The 18,435-nt window shown below is 56.6% G+C and overlaps 2 protein-coding genes across 7 annotated transcripts in view; one reads left to right on the top strand and one right to left on the bottom strand.

The window, feature by feature from the left end:
- The first annotated feature begins 27 nt into the window (after positions 1-27).
- On the top strand, positions 28-14,031 carry LRRC71 (leucine rich repeat containing 71). Of its 6 annotated transcripts, XM_022559575.2 has the most exons (16): positions 28-205; positions 3,711-3,860; positions 4,196-4,321; positions 4,424-4,499; positions 4,717-4,794; positions 7,166-7,234; positions 7,462-7,621; positions 7,708-7,791; positions 7,882-7,971; positions 8,630-8,776; positions 8,934-9,027; positions 9,379-9,467; positions 11,058-11,099; positions 11,178-11,289; positions 11,652-11,773; positions 12,025-14,031. In XM_022559575.2, the coding sequence occupies exons 1-16, from the start codon at positions 43-45 to the stop codon at positions 12,142-12,144; spliced, it is 1,722 nt and encodes a 573-aa protein (XP_022415283.2). In that variant the 5' UTR covers positions 28-42; the 3' UTR covers positions 12,145-14,031. The 6 variants fall into 6 exon arrangements, with proteins under 6 accessions (XP_022415283.2, XP_089769502.1, XP_089769505.1 ...); XM_089913366.1 differs by lacking the exon at positions 28-205 and having other exon boundaries at positions 3,765-4,321; positions 11,998-14,031; XM_089913376.1 differs by lacking the exons at positions 28-205; positions 7,166-7,234; positions 11,652-11,773; positions 12,025-14,031 and having other exon boundaries at positions 3,762-4,321; positions 11,178-11,640.
- The window catches only part of ARHGEF11 (Rho guanine nucleotide exchange factor 11), a 147,819-nt gene continuing 143,328 nt past the window's right edge, over positions 13,945-18,435 (bottom strand). The window contains exons 41-44 of the mRNA XM_089907299.1: positions 17,326-17,454; positions 16,168-16,415; positions 15,731-15,920; positions 13,945-14,554 (exon numbers count right to left, since the gene is read on the bottom strand). Coding sequence (XP_089763425.1) covers positions 14,385-14,554; positions 15,731-15,920; positions 16,168-16,415; positions 17,326-17,454 — 737 coding nt within the window. The 3' untranslated portion in view covers positions 13,945-14,384. The remainder of the gene's footprint in view (positions 14,555-15,730; positions 15,921-16,167; positions 16,416-17,325; positions 17,455-18,435) is intronic.

The following is an 18,435-nucleotide window of genomic DNA, read 5'->3' as shown; positions in this document are numbered from 1 at the left end:
GCCCCCGTGAGTGTCCCCAGAGTCTCTGCGGACGGCACCAGCATGTCGGGCGAGGCGAGCGCACCACCAGTGGTCTCACCCAGGGTCCCGCGTCCCGGGATCCAGAAGTCATCCGGTGCAGTGACCAGGAAAGGGGACCGCGGGGCCAAGGAGAAGCCGACGACCGTCCTGCCGCCGGTTGGGGAGGAGGAACCCAAAAACCCTGGTACGCTGGTGGCGGGGTTGGGGGATCAGGCCTCTAGGCTTCTCCGCGCGCTCCCAACAGCCACTCGTCGCTCGGGTTAGCCAGATTGGATGGGGCGTCTTCGTTGTGCCAGGCAACGGCGGGCGAGACAGACGAGCCAGTAAATAATAACAGAATTTCTGGCGCTGAGGAGCGCTGTGTGGAAGAGGGCTCCACCAGCTGAAGTTCCTGGCACATGGTAAGGGTGTTCTAAGTGGTCACCGTTGTGAGGTGTGCACGTGTTACTAGGCACGTTTCTTCTCTGTAGTATGGAGTCCTGCCCTGCGTATTACTGGGAGGTACAGTAGAGTTGATGGTGAGAAAGGATTTTATAAACTGCAAATTCACTTGTTCACTCAACAAACATACATTGTGCACCCACCCAAAGCGCCCTGCTCCATCCTGAGATATGAATCACAGTTTTAGTCCCAGCACAGTTCCTGAGACTCAGCTTGGCAGACGTTTGACTTGAACTTGATCTTAAAGAAGCCACACTCTGGTTTGGGATGCTGACAAATACAATAAGATGTGCTAATTTGTATCAGAGAAGAAGGTCCAGGGAGTGGTGGAAAGACACAGGGGCGCTGCCGGGAGGTGCCTCTGAGTTTAGTTTTATAGATATTCATTCATTTATTCAACAATTACTTTTTGGATGCCTGCTCTGTGGTCAGGTCCAATAGAAAGAGAACGAGATGGACACAGTCCAGCTGGAATGGAATTTACATTCTCTAGGAAAAGAAAACCATTGGAAAAGTATGCGTATGAGTGTGGCTCTTTATGTTGCAAGTGATAGAACCCCAACCCAAATTAATTATCCACAAAGGGGAATTGATTGGAAGGCTTCTTGATTCAAGTCTACCAGCTTTGCCTTCAAAGAGGGACAGGAACTTGCTGTCTCTGGACTCAAGGAAAAACAACTTGGGAAAAGACTCTGATTGTCAGACATTGGTCAGGTGCCATCTCCTTGTCAGTGCTGGTGGCTGGGCGGGGGGAGGAAGCTCTGGGAGCTGGAGAAAGAGCATTTTCCAGAAGGAGAGACAAGACAGGATAGAATCTCCTACAGAAATGAACCTAGTTACATTAACACACACACACACACATACATACACACACACTCACACCACTCTGGCTGCTGTGTGGAAAAATGGAGTGGCAGAGGGAGAGAATGAAGGTAGGCAGCTGAGTTATGAGGCATTTCAATAGCCCAGGTGAGGGACAGTGGTAGTTGTGGACTCGGGTAGTGAGGGAGATGGGTTAGGCTCCTTGGAACAGTACTTCTGAGGTAGAAAAAGAGTTGGTGAAGTAGTGGATGGGGTGGAAAGTGGGGAAGGTAGCAAGAATGATTCCATGTTTCTGTACTGGGCACGGGGTGGGTTAAGGTGCCATTCATGGAGACAGGCAGGCCTGAAGGAAGAGCACGTAAGAGATCTCCAACGGGTGATGTCGGCTGAGCAGCTGCATGGAAGCGTGTGGAGCGGTGAGAAGATGTCAGGGCTGGAGATGTGAATTGGGGAGCTGCTGATGTTTGGGTGCCTTTAAGCCCTGGGAATGAAAGAGATTCCCCTGGGGAGGGGGGAGTGGAACCGGAGACAGGAAAGGGCTCAGGACCCAGACTCAGTGATCTTAGAGGAGAAGGAGCTCCCCCAGGCAGGGGGAACCAGAGGGGTTGGAGAGAAAGGGAGTGATAACGGGACAGGGCCACACGGTCACAGCGGCTTTAGCAGCCGCTATCATGTGTTGTGGCAGGGCTCAAATGGGGTAGCGAGTGAAGGCAGTTGTAGGAACGTTGATAGATTGAGAGGACATCGCATCTGGTGGCTTCTATTTCTCAAGGAGCTATGAGGCAAGGTCATAGCGAGTGTGAGGAGGGAGTGTGGGAGGGGAGGAGAGCAGGAGCAAGGCCCTTTCGGAGCTGTGCTGCCCACTAGATCACTGCTAGCTACAGCCCAGAGGTGGAACACTTCCATCGTCCCAGTATGTCCTGTCGGGCAGTGCTGGTCTAGAGCAGCGGTTCTCCCTGGACCATCTTTGGCATCATCTGTGAGCTGGTTAGAAATGCAAATTCACAGACTCTACCCAGCCTATGGAATCAGAATTTGGGGGGATGGGGCCCCGCAAACTGCTTTAACAGGCTTTCCTACTGATTCTTACAGAAAGATGTTAAAGTTTGAGAACCTCTGTTTGGGGAAAGATGGTGTGAGTGAAGCAAGGAAGGACCCACCCAGCAGAGGGAAGAGTCCGGGAAAGCAGGCAGTGTGCAGGAGTCAGCTGTACGAGGGGCTCCCCTAGCCTCCCAATGCCTCCTCTCATCAGCCTCGTCCATTCAGCTAATGTCTCTCGGGTGTCTGTGTTCCCCCTGACGTCTGGGTGCCTGTGTCTCTCACCCTTTTGCCACGAGAACCCTCAAACCTCTCTGCATCTTGCCCCACAGTGCTGAGCACACGTCCTGCCAGCCCCCCTGCACCCTCCGGGCAGGCTCCCTGCTGTTGGGTGCAGGGGTTCTGTCGGGGGCACAGTCCCTGCGGCGCCTGCCGCCTGTGGGGCTCCAGGCTGTCCTGCACTTGGAAGAGCAGGCTGGCACCAAGCCCACCCTTCTGCCTCCGGTTTCTCGCCTTTGCCAGGGACACCCCTTCCCGTCTCAAGGAACCACTTCTTGTTGGGATGCCCATGCAGGAGCAGGAAAGAGCAGGGGTCTTTGGGGACTCAGGCACCTCAGGTTTGCATAGCCCTCAGGATGGGAAGTGGTGGGCATCTGTCTGAATTAATAAAACTCTTGAATGAGTTAAGATTTCCAAAGCATATATAGAACCGTGTGGGACAGGAGTAAGTGCTATATCAATGTTTGCTAAATAAATAAAAGCCTACCACCTTGCTGGGCCTCGGTCTACCCGAGTGCGGGCGTGGGGATGGGGGTGGGAGCGCGGGCAGGTGGAGAGGTCCTTCTGCTTTCCTTCCTTTGCTCACATCAAGCCTGGGCCTTCTTTCTCCGTGTGACCCTGGGCAGTCCCCGCAAGGAAGGAACGTGGGAGGACGCTGGGCTGGGGAGGAGGAGGCCCCCCAGGGAGCGGAGAGCGGGAGTGGAAGCGGCCTTGACCCACAGGGTGGGTGGACGAGCCGGCACATAAAAGAGGCGCCCTCATTGTCTACATTCCACGCCCTTTAGTCCCCTTCCTCCTAGGTCTTGATTTCCCACTGTTTCCTCTCAAGTGTTTTCAGTGTCGGTCTCTACAACGCATCTTACATGTTAAAAATGGCTGTGAGGACGTCTGCCTCGATGGAGGGGCCGCTGCCCGCCCAGAGGCCTGAAACCCCGCGCGGGCGAGCGTGGGAACGCGGCGCAGTGCGCCGATCCCTGGCGGGCGGGGGCGCAGGGCTGGGTGGGACGTCCTCTGGTCTCTGCTGCCCTCTGTTGGCAGCCTTGGGCTACAGGCGGCGGGCGCGGCGCAGCGCTACGCTTCCCCTCCCGCTCTCGTCCCCGCCCCCACAGAGGAGTACCAGGGCACCGGCGTCCTCGAGGTGGACTTCGCTGAGCTCTGCACGCGGTGGGGCTACACGGACTTCCCCAAAGTGGTCACCCGGCCCCGCCCGCACCCGACCTTCGTCCCCTCCGCCTCTACGTCGGAAAAGCCCACCGTAGGTGAGTGACAGTGGAGACGCCGGGGTGTCTGTCAGGCCTACCGCGTCCATCCCCCATCGCACGGCGGGCCGAATGGCGGGGACGCAGGGCAATGTGTGTGTGAGTGAGCGGGGTGGATTCAAGGGGGCTGGTGGGGAGGTGGGGGCGGTCTTCCGTCGTCCTTTCCAAACCCTCGCAGATGTGGCTCTGGCGGAGTCCTCCAATCCCGCGGCTCCCTGGGAGCCGTCCCGATCTCGGCCTCTCCGGCTCCCGTAGGCCGGCCGGGGCGTGGGGCCTGGGGGCGGTGACTCTGCCCCCTCCCTCCTTCCCCGGCTCCTCGCACCCCTGCCTTCTAGACGAACAGCCGCTGTCCGGGTCCTGCAGCTTCAACAGCCTGGAGAGCAAATACATGTTCTTCCGGCCCACCATCCAGGTGGAGCTGGAGCCCGAGGACAAGTCCGTGAAGGAAATCTACATCCGCGGTGAGGTCCGCCCCCCCACCCCCACCCCCCTGTCCCTCTCACCAGCCGTCCACCACCGCACCTCTCCCGGCCTGAGGCGCCTTCTTCCTTTCCCTTCCGCAGGTTGGAAGGTTGAGGAGCGTATCCTGGGTATCTTCTCTAAGTGTCTGACCTCCCTCAGCCAGCTTCAGGCCATCAAGTGAGGGGACATGGGGGTGGGGGAGGGGCAGGAGGCCAGTGTTGGAGAGGGGCCACCAGTGGTCTGGGAGAAAGAACTGAAGGGGCATGGAAGGCCCTGGGGACTGTGTGGAAGGTGATAAGGAAGGGTGTGGCTGGGGTGTCAGGGTGGCTGGAGAGGACAAGGTGGGAAAGAGGTGGTGCTCCAGCTGCGTTTCTGTGCTTCCCACCATCTCCAGCTTGTGGAAGGTGGGGCTGACTGATAAGACCCTGACCACCTTTATCGCCCTCCTGCCTCTCTGCTCATCCACGCTCAGGTGAGCAGAGGGGAATAGGCAAGGGGGAGGCTACCTGGGTAGCCTGGCTAGCTGGGTGGTCAGAAGTGAGCAGTTTGGAGACGGGGGTGACAAGTTCCAGCTCCTGTGGCCTGGGCTGGCATCCCTGTGGAAAGAGGGTGCTGCTACTGTCTGTTGGGTTTTGAAGCTCCCATCTGACAAGCAGTGGGGTCCCCTTTTCTGCCTACTCTGGTGCCTAAAGAGCCTACCTTTGGGGCCTTATCCCCTCTCCTCTCCATCAGTCCCACCACTACCCGCTCTCTCCCTGGAGGTTCCTCACTGCCTGGTGTCTGACACTGTTCTAGGGACTGGTTCTTATCCTACAGGGACTGGCAGTCCAGTGAGGGAGGGAGAAGGGCATAGGAGTGGATACTGCAGGGCACTGTGGGGACTGTAGTGGTGGAAGAATGGTTCATGAGAGACATGGAAGGCTGCCTGGAGGAGGTGGTGCTAAGCTGAGCCTTGAAGGAGGAATAGGAGGGGCCCGCCGGCAGGGAACGGGGAAAGGGCATTCTTGTATAGGAGGGAGCCAGAGCAAGGTGTGGAGTAGTATAACCACAGGGGTGGTTGCTGTATAAAGGACACAGCTGATTTGGCTGCCCTTTGTTGAAGCTCCCCCAGCGCCCTTGACTTCTCCTGCTTCACAGAACCCACTGTCACTGGCTTGCCTCCTCACCTGTCTTCCTCCTGTAGATGGGATGGATGCTTCTTGAGGGCAGGGATTTTTTCTCCTTCAGCTGGAGGTCCTTGGGTGCTCTTTGTCTTGAACACCACAAAACACATATTGTATTCCGTCGTGGGAATTAGAAACAATTTAGCCAGCAGGAGAAAAACTATAGAATTCATCTTAATATGTAAAAATAAATCAGATCAACATGATAAAAATAATTAAAAATAAATGCAATCAAGTTTAGATGCTAGATGAGCCAGGCTGAAAGGTTGGGCAAATATCATGAGAGAAACTTTTAAAAAATTAATTAATTAATTAATTAATTTTTGGCTGACTTGGGTCTTCATTGCTGCACGTGGGCTTCTTATTGCTGTGGCTTCTCTTGTTGCAGAGCATGGGCTCTAGGCACATGGGCTCCAGTAGTTGTGGCATGCGGGCTCAGTAGTTGTGGTGCATGGGCTTAGTTGCTCCATGGCATGTGGGACCTTCCCGGACCAGGGCTTGAACCCATGTCCCCTGCACTGGCAGGCAGATTCTTAACCACTGTGCCACCAGGGAAGTCCCGAGAGAAACTTTTTTTTTTTTTTTTTTTTTCCGGTACGCGGGCCTCTCACTGTTGTGGCCCCTCCCGCCGCGGAGCACAGGCTCAGGACGCGCAGGCTCAGCGGCCATGGCTCATGGGCCCAGCCGCTCCGCGGCACGTGGGATCCTCCCGGACCGGGGCACGAACCCGCGTCCCCTGCATCGGCAGGCGGACTCTCAACCACTGTGCCACCAGGGAAGCCCCGAGAGAAACTTTTTTTAATAGAGAATTTTCCAGCCATTAATTTCATTTTTTCTTGTGACTTGGAAAAACACTTCCATTTTCTCAGTACTGTTGGAGAAGCCACTGCCTTGTGGAGGGGTCATGTATTGGGTACCTATTGCTGTGTAACAAGTTACTTCAAAACGTAGTGGCTTAAAACAACAAACATTTATAATCTCACAGTTTCTGTGAGATAAATCCGGGTGTAGGTGAGCTGGCACCTCTGGGTCGGCGTCTTGGTGAGGTTGCAGTAAGGCTGTTGGCTGGGGCTGCAGTCATCTTGACTGGGGCTGGAGCATCTGCCGCCAGGCTCACTTATGTGGCAGGTGATTGGCCACAGCGCCTCCACTCGGGAGCCTTTCCACAGGTCATCTGGGTGCCCTCACCACTTGGCAGCTGGCGCCAGAGAGCACCCGGGTTGGAAGCCACAGCCTTTTTGTAACCTAAACTTGGAAGTGACAGCCCATCGCTTTTGCCGTATGCCATTCATTAGAAGTGAGTCACTAGGTCCAGCCACACTCAAGGGGAGAGGATTACATTGGGGCACGGATACCAGGAAGTGGGGATCACTGGGGTCATCTTAGAGGCCCCCTTACCACACCTCACTAACTCTGGAGAAGAACCCCTTCACATGGCACACTTCTGGATTTCTAGTCTGGAGAACTGTCACATAATTTCCTGTATCAGGGAATTGGGCGGGGCGGGTGTGTGTGTGTGTGTGTGTGTGTGTGTGTGTGTGTGCGCGCGCGCGCGCGCGTGCGTGCATCCTTTGCCTCTGTTTCCAAGCTGCTTCCCAGAGCTCCACCCTTCCTCTTTGTCCCCTTCCCTCATCTGGCCTCAGTGGTGCCTCCTGGGTCTCAGATCTCCCCCACCCTCAGGAAGGTGTCTCTGGAGGGGAACCCGCTGCCGGAGCAGTCCTATCACAAGCTCATGGCAGTGGACAGCACGTGAGACTCCTTTCCCTCACCCCCTTTCTCTGGGCCTGCCCCCCATTCCAAGTCACCCTTTGTTCCCACGCTTCCTTGCCCCTCCAGCACCTCTCCAAGCACCCTCAATTCCTGCCTCTCCACCCTCAGACCGAATGGCCCTCCTCATGCCCCCGTTTTCCGAGGTTGCGGGGAACGCCCAGGACCCCGTGTTTCCTGTGACCCGCGTTCTCCCTCCTGCTGCCCAGGATCGCGCACTTGTCTCTGCGGAACAACAACATCGACGACCACGGGGCGCAGCTCCTAGGCCAGGCTCTGTCCACGCTGCACAGCTGCAACCGGACCCTGGTCTCCCTCAACCTGGGCTTCAACCGCATCGGTGACGAGGGCGCGGGCTACATCGCGGACGTGCGTGCGAGGCCGGCAGGGGCCCCCCCGCGCGAGCTGTGGCGGCCCGGGGCCAGCCAGCTCACTGCCCCTCCCTGACCCCGCAGGGCCTCCGGCTCAACCGCTCCCTGCTCTGGCTGTCCCTGGCCCACAACCGCATCCAGGACAAGGGCGCCCTGAAGCTGGCCGAGGTGGGTGTGCGGGCTGAGCGGGGCCGGGGAGAGACCCCCACATCCTCCCGCTCCCCGGGCGGCTGAACGCGAGGTGCCGCCCCGCCCCAGGTCCTGCGCCCCTTCGAGCTGACGCACACCGAGGTGGTGGAGCGCCGGCGCCTCCTGCTGGAGAAAGGTTCGCAGGAGCGCTTGCGATCGGTGAGGAGCGCTCGGAGCCTGAGACCTGAGCCCTTGGAACCGCTGCCCAGGTCGGCTGCTTTCAGCCAGCTGGCCGAATCTTAACCCGTCCTCTCTCCCTGTGTCGTGACCGTTTTGCTCTCCGACCTCTGCACAGATACAACAAACGTTTGGGTTCTTATTGCAGAACCACTCCGCAGATGGTAGAGTGTATTGGTTAAGAGGACTAGATTTAGACCGCAGGGACTTGGAATCTGGCACTTCCACAAAACAGCTTGGTACCTTGGGCGTGTGACTTAACCTCTCGGGCCTCAGTTTCCTCATCTGTAAAATGGGCATAACTGTACCTAGCTCATAGGATTGTTGACAGGATTAAATGAGTTAATTCATCTAATACACCTGGAACAGTGCCTGGCACTTAGTTAAAAATATGTCAGCTACTGTTTTCTCCCTCAGTATGAGTCTGAATGCCACCTCCCCCCACCCCCAGCTCATCCCTGGGTCCCTCTGCCGTTTCTTCCCAAGAGCACCTGCACCAGAAGGGTCCCAAACAAATTATGTTAGCATTTAGGCAGGGAGATTGGGGTAGGGGTGCTGCCAGTCCGAGTGAGTGGCACTCCTCACTGGGGAAGGGGCGCCGGATTCTTCCTCCTCCACCCCCTCCCATTTGTGAGCACAGCCTTCCACCTCTCGACACGGGGACTCCAAAACAGAGCGTGAGAAGAGCCAGCTGATGGGGGTCAGCAGTTTTGCAATGGTGGAGAAAGACAAGATGCAGACAACGAAGACCCCTAAGGGTCTGGGCAAGAAAAAGGAGAAGTCCGGGGTAGGTGTGCTGTGGGCAGCAGAGCCCTGGGCGCTGCAGGAACAGGGTGGGGCGGAGGGAGGAAGGCCTTTGAAAGTCCACCTCTGGCCCCTCCCACACCCGTTCCCCATCTGCCAGGGAGGTAGGACTCTCCTCTCTCTTCTTACATCCCCCACAGGAAGTGGTGAAGAAAGAGGAGAAGTCAGGGTCTGGGCAGTCACCCACACAAGGAACCCCTAAGAAAGAAGACTCCACAAAGACAGGCAAGGGGAGTAAGTGCTAGCACCCCTCTGCGGTGCCCACTTGGTGTGGAGGAAGGAGGAGCACGGGGCGGGATGCGGGAGGCCTGCGCTGAGCTAGTCTTCTCACCTTGATGTCGGAAGCCCCAACCGGCCCCATCCACGGCACTCCACACCGTTTCTCCTGGGCTGGACCCCTGTGGCCCTGCCCTCGGAGAAGAAACCCGCCTACCTAGCTGGGGGTCCCCCCTTCAGCTCTATTTCTGTTGTACCCAAACCCAAAGTTTGAGGAGTCCCCTTCCTCGCCGCAGTCCATTCTCTCTGGGGAAACTGAGTCGTATCAGAGGTCTGCACTGTGCATTCTGGCTCCTCTTCCCACTCCAGAGGTAACCATCCCTGAGCAGAAACTAAGCAAGGGAAAAGGGACCAAGACTGGGAGCAAAGAGAAGCGCAGCATCCTCCTGGAGTCGGAGGTAGGCTGCAGGAGAAGCGGGGTGGGGGACACGTCCCTGGGGTCCAGTCCCCCAGCCTTCCTGGGATGGAGTCTCCGGCCCTGTACTGTGGCAGCAGCCACTTCAACTCACATTGTGTCCTCAGTCCTGGCCCCCTCCCTAATCCAACCTGGGCTTGCAGGGGGTAACAGAGCTCAGTGCCCCCTCCCCTTCTACCTTTACTTGCTTATTAGGAGCCCACACTTTTGATCCTCTGCCTCAACTCAGTCTGCTTCCCGAAAGGCCATTTGTTCCTCACCACCACACCCACGGTTGCTCGTACAGTTGCACAGGGAACGAAGCACATTCTCCTTTGCCCCTGCCAGCAGCTCCCCAGGAGGGCAGGGTGTTTTCCTAGTCGTGGTACTACCCCCACCCTGTGCACAGCTACTTGAGACCCTCTCTCCTTTGCCCCTGGAGCCTCCCTTTTCTATTTAAACTTGGACCAACTTGTTCCTTGCTTTGGAAACCTTCCTGGACTGCTGACTCCGTAGCTCCCACCCCTCCGCAGTGGAGTCAGCTAACCCTAACCCTAACCCGAGGGCTATCTGTCCTTACACAGGCATACCTTGTTGTATTGTGCTTTGCAGATTTTTTTTTTTTAATACAAACTGAAGGTTTGTGGTAACCCTGCGTCGAGCAAGTCCGCTGGTGCCATTTTTTTCCAAGAGCATTTGCTCACTTCGTGTCTCTGGGTCACACTTTGATAATTCTCTCAATATTTCAAGCTTTTTCATTATTATTATATTTGTTATGGTGATCTGTGATCAGTGATCTTTGATGTTACTACTAGGATTCCCCGAAGGCTCAGATGATGGTTAGCATTTTTTTTAGCAGTTAAGTATTTTAAAATTGAGGTATATACACTGTTTCTTTAGACATAATGCTATTGCACACTTAGACTGCAGTATAGTGTAAACATAACTTTTACACGTACTGGGAAACCAAAAGAATGTGACTCGCTTTATTGCGGCTGTCTGGAACCGAACCCACAATATCTCTGAGGGTATGCCTGTGTTCTGTCATCAAAAGACCTCCCCACCTTGGCAGGGAATGGCGCCTCCGCTTTTAGGAGTCTTCTCTGGCACCCAGGACAAGATCTTACAAAAGAGGAAAGTCGGGTGGAGAAGGCGGGCGAGGGTTGCCTCTCAGTGCCAGTTTTCTGTCCCTGCCCCAGGCTTGATCCAGGCTGCTGATTCTCCCCAGGACTGTTGCATTTTCCTCTCATCCTGCCTTTAGCGTCATCTCCCTCCAGTCCATCGCCCTCATTGCTCTCCCTGTTAGGAATTACTTAGTGAATGCCAACACGCTATTTCATGCCTTTGCACCTGCTGCCACTTCCCCCCTGATCTTCATCTGACAGGGACCACATACTATTCAGATGTCAGCTCACAGGCCACCTCCTCCAGGACCCCTGCCGAGACCCGCTAGCTGTGGCTCCTCCGTGCCCCCAGAGTACTGAGCTTCCCTCTGTCAGCTCTGACAGCATACTGCATTGCTCTCTCACTCTCTGGCTCCCCTGCACACAGCTGCTTCTTGAGGGTATGGGCTTATTTATCTTTGTATCCCCAGCACCTGGGACAAAGCCTGGACTGTAGCCGGCCCTCAAAGCATGTATGTTGAATGAATGAATGAATGGCCTGTTGACCAGCTCCCCTCTCCTCTGCTGCAATCAGTATTCTGCCTGAGCAGGTGGTTGGGGAAGCTACTGAGATGGTCAGCCCTCTCCTGGAGCCCGTGGAGCACCGAGATGGGAAAGTTTTCATGCCTGGGAACAGGGTCCTTTTGCATCTCAACCTTCTCCGTACGTTTGGCAACCCCCCCACGCCCCACCTTCCTGCCACGAGGCTAGCTGGGCCCCATGCTGTCACAAGGGTGCCCCCGCCCTGGCTCCACGGAGTGGAACCTGGTTCTCCAGTGGTTGGGCATCATGATGGTGAAGGCCCTCTGGCACGGGGCTTTGGGGTGGGGGTGAGGGAGGTCAGACAAAGGAGGCGTCAGAGAAGTAGAGCTGGAGTGAAATTAGTCCTAGGTAAGCGAGCTGGGGAGCTGGGGGAGCAGGGGGTTAGTTTTGGAGTAAGAGGGTTCGCAGAGGGTGTCCCGTGAGGGTGTAGGCAAGAAGAGGTTGGCAGTGTCGGAGGCCACGTCGTCTGCTTCTTCCACCAGGAAACCGCATCACAGAGGTGGGGCTAGAGGCCTTCCTAACCGCAGTGCAGTACCAGGCACAGTTCTCTGAGTCCAAGAGCGCGTCCAAGGGCCCCGTGGGGCTGCTGTGGCTGTCCCTGGCGGTGAGTCCCCAGGGACTGCAGCTGCTGCAGGCAGCTTGTCTCCCTGTTTCCAAGACAGGCCTGTAGTTTCCCTTATTCTTTTGATCACAACACAGCCTTCCTCTCTTGCTGTGAGACGGGCGGTCGCACTCCTTTGTCTTTTGTCCATGTCCTCCAGCCCCCAACCCACCCTGTCCCAGGAAGTGGTTTTCTCCCAGACGGTTAACCTTCATTGCTTTTGTCAGCTATCAGCCTTGCTGTTCTCCCTTCAGAAAAACTGCTTCTCCCCGCAATGTCCTGCGTGCACCACGATCCAAGAGCTGATGCTGCCAAGGGACCCTGCCAGTAAAGCCAAGCACAAAGAGGCGGCGGCTGTGGCTTCCTCCACCTAGTCCCCTCCCACCTTCTTCCCAGAGATTCTGGGCCACGGAAGCATCTCCTTTCCATGTGCGGGTTGGACTTCCCACGGGAGAGCTCAGATCATTAACAAAGTCTATCGCTGTACTTTTTTCCTTGAGGTTGTCTGAAAACTTTGTCCCAGAACTACTGGGAATATTTGGACTTTGCGCCTGTTAACAGCGCGTTGACATGGCCAGAAATGGCCGAATGGCTTTATGGTTCTGCTGGGGGTGATCTCAGCCCCTCTGGCGGTGGCCGACCAGGGGTGTTGCTCTCCTGCCTCCTCAGGACCTAGTTCTTGCTTGCCCAGACCAGAGTCACGACCTGTACCAGCCGTCCCCGTTCCCTGGAGGACATGTGATACACGAGGGTTTGCACTGCCTCTGCTCTCAGAGGCAGAAGGGAAAGACTTGGGATAGTAACGTGAAGGCTGAGTGGAAGAGCGGGTGGGGCAGAGGGATGGAGCACGGGGCTCCACCCTTCCACCCTCCTGGGCCCCTTCCCCCTTCTGTTGCTCCATCTGGCCCACGTGTCTGGACTGGTTTGGAGGAGGGGCAAGGGCTCAGCTTACGAAAACGTAGAGTTGTCAGGCTGCTTTAGAGAGGGTGCTGAGTCTCTTGTCATCTACGTAGCAAAGTCCAAGCACTAAACACGAACCCTAACGACACTGCCTGCTGCTGTCAGCCGCCTGAAACCAGAGCCACCCAGACAGTGCGGGGGCCAGAGGAGTCAGGAGAGCTGGGGGCCGCGACTCTTCACCCTCAGCGCTGCCTCCACTGAGATGACCCGACCGTGCCCCAAGAGCACAGGGCCGGCTTCTGGGGAGCTGACATCCACTCTTCGGGGAGCGTCCCTTCTTCACCTCTGGTCACATCCTCTCGGCCCCGACTCCGCTTTCTGTTGCCTGGACAGAGCCCTGCTGTCCCTGCCAGCGCTGCCTCTCTGCGGGGCTCCGTGGCCCTCAACGGTCCTCCTCTCTCTGCCTCTGACCACCTGCGCTGCTGCTCAGCCTCTTGGCGGCTGGCTGAGCTTCTGCAGGGAGCAGCTCTTTGAATTCCCAACACTGAGCACATAGCAGGCGCTCTCCAGTAACGTCTAGCCTCTCCAGTTACCCCTGCCCGAGGCCTTCTAAAGCTCCAGTGGATCCGTACAGTTCTTGTCTGCACCCCTACACTTTATCAAGAACGAACCGTGTATTAATTCTGATGCCCAACTAGACTGTAAGCTCCCAAGGTCAGCACTCAGCATCATGTTGGGTTTAGGAGGGAAAACGTCAGTTGGGGGAAAGAGAATGTGTCCCTTAGTCCAACGACGACAGCAGAGGCAGTTTGAGTGGTTACAGTCCTGGGGGTGTGGCCCCGTCTGATGAGCTGCTTCCAGGGGGTGCCTGTGGGAGGACACGGAGGACGGATGACAGCAGCTGGCCAGGCCTCTGAGATGACCCTCCCCTGTGTATTGCCTTTAAAGTCCTGAAGCTCAGAGGGCAGCTCACGAGGGCTCTTGATACTGGGGCCACTGCGTGCGTGCGTGCTTGTGTGTGTGTGTGTGTGTGTGTGTGTGTGTGTGTGTGTGCGCGCGCGCGCCTGCGCGTTGTCTTTTTGTGTTCTGGCCACAGGGGCTGTATCGCTTAGTCTGAAGTTCAGTGAAGTGCACATCTGGAACTTCGGGAGAGAATACGGCAAGGCCTGGGTCTGGGGCTGCCTTCTGTTCCCTCTACTCAATTCCAATCAGTCTCAGAGGGAATATCACAATATCTCTGATCACAGCAGTTCCAAGAATCACACACACACCACCACAGTTGAAGAATATTTAACTTTTCTTAAAAAAAAAAACCATGAAAGGAAGAAAATAAAAGAGTATACATTATTTTAACAGCAAAACAGTCATTTCCATATCTGTATTTTATATATATTATATATATTTATATATATATATGTATATATACACCTAGCACAGTGTGTATATTCTATTAGTCTGTGGGGAGTGGAGTGGATGTGGTAATAGGGGCCAAAGCTGTGGTGGCCCCTGGGGATGGTCCTAGGTTAGTTTAGGGACTCCAGCATTCAAACCCCTACCCCCACCTCCCTGGGGCCCAGTTTTCAGCTCTGTACCTGATACACTGGTTTTCTATAGGGAGAGGGTGGGGCAGGGTGGACACAGGTGGGGTAAGAAGTTCCCCTGAAGATGAGAAGTCCTAGGAGGGAGGGAGTAGCTCAGCACCGAGCTGCAGAGGCTAGGCTCTCTGGCCAGGCGGGGCCGGAAGCTGGAGGCCTTCTTGCCTATGGGAGGTCGGGGGCGGAGCGCTCAGGGCTGGCTCCACCTTTGGGCCCTGATCCTGGAGCTGGGCTGCTGACAGAGATACAAGTGAACCTCCTCTTCCCTTAGCAGTCCCTCTGTAACTGCCTTCGGCACGCCAGGATCAGAAACAAAAAAGGTCAAAGTTATTTACAATAGCAAAGATGCACATACAATACATACATATTTATAGGAAACCAAAGTGACAAAGAGAGGAGAGGTGGAGACACCCACCCCAGCCTTGGGGTCCTGTGGAGAAGGGAGGGGAGGAAGAAAGTGCATTTACACTGGAGCCGCCTCCTTTCACCCGCACTGGCTTGTCTGAGGGCACCCACACATACAGGTGCGCACACATACGTGGGACGAGGGGGGCCTTTCAGATGCAGTCAGCATGCTTAGGAGACACAAGGCCTTGAAGGGTTGGGCTGAAGGGAGGGGAAAAGACACTGAAACTTGACTCCAATCCGAGCAGACCAAGCAACATGCGCATCTCCCCCCCGGTCTTGGCTGGAGCTGTCTCTTCAACCGCCTGCCTCCACGGCAGGGAGGAGGTTTGGGCTCTCCCCACCCTGAGCCCTGCCTCAGGCCAGTCCCTAGAGGAGGAGTCGGGACGCGGAGGATTCGGTGGTTTGGACAGCTACAGTCCTGGGGATGTGGCCGAGTCCGCCGGGCCATCTTCCAGCGGGGCGTTGTGGCCTGCAGGGATGTGGGGATGGCAGTGAGGTGCTGGCTGGCCTCTGAGATGACCCTCCCTCTGTGTTCCGCCTGCAAAGTCCTCAGGCTTGTGAGAGCAGCTCTTCAGTGCCATCCTTCCGTGACAAGGCATTCTCCTCCTCCAGAAACCCTGGAGTTCCCTGTGTGACCCGGAAAGGGCTGCGTACTGAACCCCACTTCTGTCGGCCCCCAAAGCCCACGGGTAGGTATGGGTCTGTCTTCCTAAGCTGGAACACAGCCATGGCCCTGGCCCATGCAATCTGCTTCTGAACCACTTATTAAGAACAGGTTTCAGATGTGAGACGAGGCTCCCCCTGGTTTGTTATCTCCATAACCCAAGGGAAAAGAGGGTTCAGTTATAAGTTTCCCAGTTTTAGGGGAGATTCCGTGGGCCTTCCCTAAAATGACCTCTTTCTGAAGCTGAGGGAACGAATGAATGAACTGTACTCAGGGGGAGACGAGGCCCCTTCTCAGAACTCCTGCGTCCTCACACTGCATGGCAGTGCTTCCTCAGGAGACGGAGGCCTTCTCCCTGCACACCCCACCCCAACCCCGGAGGACTTCACTCACCGTCCTCAGGGCAGGGCCCCAGTTCACAGCTGTCCCTGGAGTCAGAGGCCAGGTGCTCCTTGGCTGGAGGGGACAGGGAGCTGTCTATCCATCTAGCTGCCTCTGTGTGGAAACCGCCCACAGGCGTGGTGCCACCAGATGACTCTCCCCCGAGGGACCTGAGCAGCTCTTTGTGGGCCAGCTCCATGTCCTGGAAGAGTTATAGAGGGACATCTGCTCTCAAGCCCCTCTGTTCATGAGCCCCTGGGGAAGGGGCAATGCCCTCTTATCCGTGGGGTCCAGGGGATGGGGTTGTGCTTGAGGGCGGCTGGGTGGGCTGAGGGTAGAGCCCCAGGCCAGGATCTAGGGCTCCCATGGAGACACACTGTGTAGCTCACTCGTGTGGGTGATGGGTCTCGGCGCAATGGACTGAGGCCTCCAGGGTCCCAAGCCCTTACCTTGAGCCTGTTGAGCTTGACGGTGAGCTGCTCGATGGTATGGAAGATCACGCCCATGTCCCTGAGGGCCAGGCTGGGGGGAGAGCGGCCCAGGCGCCTTTGATCTTCATTGCCTTCCCGCAGCGCGGGCCGAGGCGCCGGCTGCCAGGCAGGGAGGCCATCGGGCTGGGAGGGCCCCACGCGTGCCCCTGAGGGGTCAGTGCTTGAGTCCAGGGGTCCTGCCGGCATGCTCACGTAAAAGCAGTTTCCTGTCCCCAGCAAGACAAAGCGATTAGGAGGCAAACAGAGAGGAAGTCTAAACCATCTTCCGCTCCCCTGGTGTTCCCCAGGCCGGCTGACAGGGCCAGGGAAGCCATCCGGCAGACGAGCTCGGAGTAGGCTGGCCTCGTGCTGCCTACCAGTCTCCCAAAAGCCCCTCTTTGCCAGAGAGCCTTTGAGATGGCGACTTTGCTCAGCTTGGCCCAGAGCAGGGGAGATGCTTAGTGGTGGAAGCTAAGGGAGAAGGGGCAGGGTGGTTGTGTTTCTTCTGGGAAAGGGGAGCGGCTCCCATTCCCTGAAGGAAGGGTAAAGAGGGCGTGGGCTGGTTTTAGGCACTAGCCTCCTTCCCTCTGCCCCATCTCAGGCTCTGCTGCTGAACTTCGACACGGTGCCCTGCCCCAACTGCCATCTATTTCACGATCCTCGAGGTACCTCAACGCATCAGAGGGGGTCGGGGACACACAGAGAAGGACGTAAGGCTGACTGACAGGGCAGTAAGCACTGGTAAGTGCCCAGGAGCCCGGAAGGCCACGTAAGCCCTTTTCCACGGTGACACTGGATGGCGGCTAGTGTCGGGGAGAGGTGGCTCAGAATGTCGGGCTAAGGACACTGGGCCCTGGGCACTGGGCCAGGCTTCCCCGCCCCCTTTCGTGGCTAAGCAGAGCTGCTTAACCCTACTGCTCTGAGCCGCTCTCGGAGAGGGGCTGGCACAGGGTCCATTCTTCCGTCTTCAGGCCCACGTCCTACTCCTCACCCATTCCAGACAGTTCAGGGAGTATGTACGGAGGTGTGTGGCCACGTGACTGCAGGCAAGGGTCTAACACCTGAAGCCCAGTTCTGCCCCCGTGGGCCTGCATTCTAGCCCTGGCCTGTCTCTGGCTCCAAGGAGAAGTTCATTACCCGTAGCCTTTGCTCCGCCTTCCACTTCGGGTGGCTCAGGCTCTGACTGGCCACTCTCTGGTAGCGCAGGGACAACTTTGCTGCCTGCCACCTCAGCTGCACCTACACCACCACCAGGGACAGTAGAGACTGAGAGAGAAGGAGAGGGAAGGGAGAGACAGTAGGAAGGAGAGGGAGAAGGAAGGGGGGAGGGAGCGGGGGTGGAGAAAAGGGGAAGAACAAAGTGAACGCAAGATCACACATGATTATACCCCAGGGAGCTGAAGACAGCCGCTCCACCAATTCACCAGAGGAGAGAGCAGGGAGGTCAGGTCCCAGAAACCCAGGAGAGAGCACACACCTTGGGCAGATGGAAAGAAAAATGCTCCTGGAAAAGGAGGCAGAGCTGGGCACTAGGGGAGGAAAGGAGACCCCCTAGCACTAACGTGGACCCCCCACCCCCCCAGCTCAACCCCTCGAAAGCATCCCGCGCTTCGGTTCATCTTTCCTGCTGTGCTCCTCACATCAGGCTGCCCTCTCTTCAGCTTACTCTTCCCTCCCTCCCCCGAGCTCTGGCCAGACAAGCCTGCCCTGAGTCCCCATCCCAGCCAGTCTGGGCTTTTCGTGTCTTACAGCCCACGGCATTCCACAAGCCGGGCGCTCATTCAACACAGCCCCACACTCCCCATGCGTCTCCCCAGCCTTGTCCTCAGCCCCTAGTCTTGGCTCCACCTCTAGTCCCGCTGCCACCTCCATCCTACACGCCAATTCCTTCGCTGCTATCTGGAGTCACCGGCTGCAAGAACCTGCCCTTGTCTTTCTGGGAACGAAGCTCCTGAGAAGAGCCCCACTTTTCCTTAGAACTGGAAGAGCAGTGAAAAGCGCTAGCAGAAACTTTTATTGACAGTTGATTTGTGCCAAGCAGTAGTAATACCCTTATATTGTAGAATGAAGTCCAGAGGTGATTCAGATTTTTGCCTAAGGTCACACGGGTACTAAGTGACGGAGCTAGGACTCTGCACCTAAGCTGCACGACCCCAAAGCCTTTGCGTGATAGCAACATGTCTCCTTCCCCCAGGATCTGGACGAGCCTCTGCACACATGGTTTGCAGGACAGAGGCGGGGAAGGAA

This window comes from Delphinapterus leucas, chromosome 1 (genome assembly GCF_059928025.1).
Source record: "Delphinapterus leucas isolate spDelLeu-1000000601 "Yukka" chromosome 1, BTC_Dleu_Yukka2, whole genome shotgun sequence".
NCBI lineage: Eukaryota > Metazoa > Chordata > Mammalia > Artiodactyla > Monodontidae > Delphinapterus > Delphinapterus leucas.
This window is presented reverse-complemented; position numbering and strand designations above follow the sequence as displayed.

Coding starts and splice junctions, on each gene's coding strand:
- LRRC71 (XM_022559575.2), top strand. CDS start 43: ATGTCGGGCGAGGCGAGCGCACCACCAGTGGTCTCACCCAGGGTCCCG. Junction 7,235..7,461: donor CTCATGGCAGTGGACAGCAC/GTGAGACTCCTT, acceptor CCTGCTGCCCAG/GATCGCGCACTTGTCTCTGC. Junction 7,972..8,629: donor CGCAGGAGCGCTTGCGATCG/GTGAGGAGCGCT, acceptor TTGTGAGCACAG/CCTTCCACCTCTCGACACGG.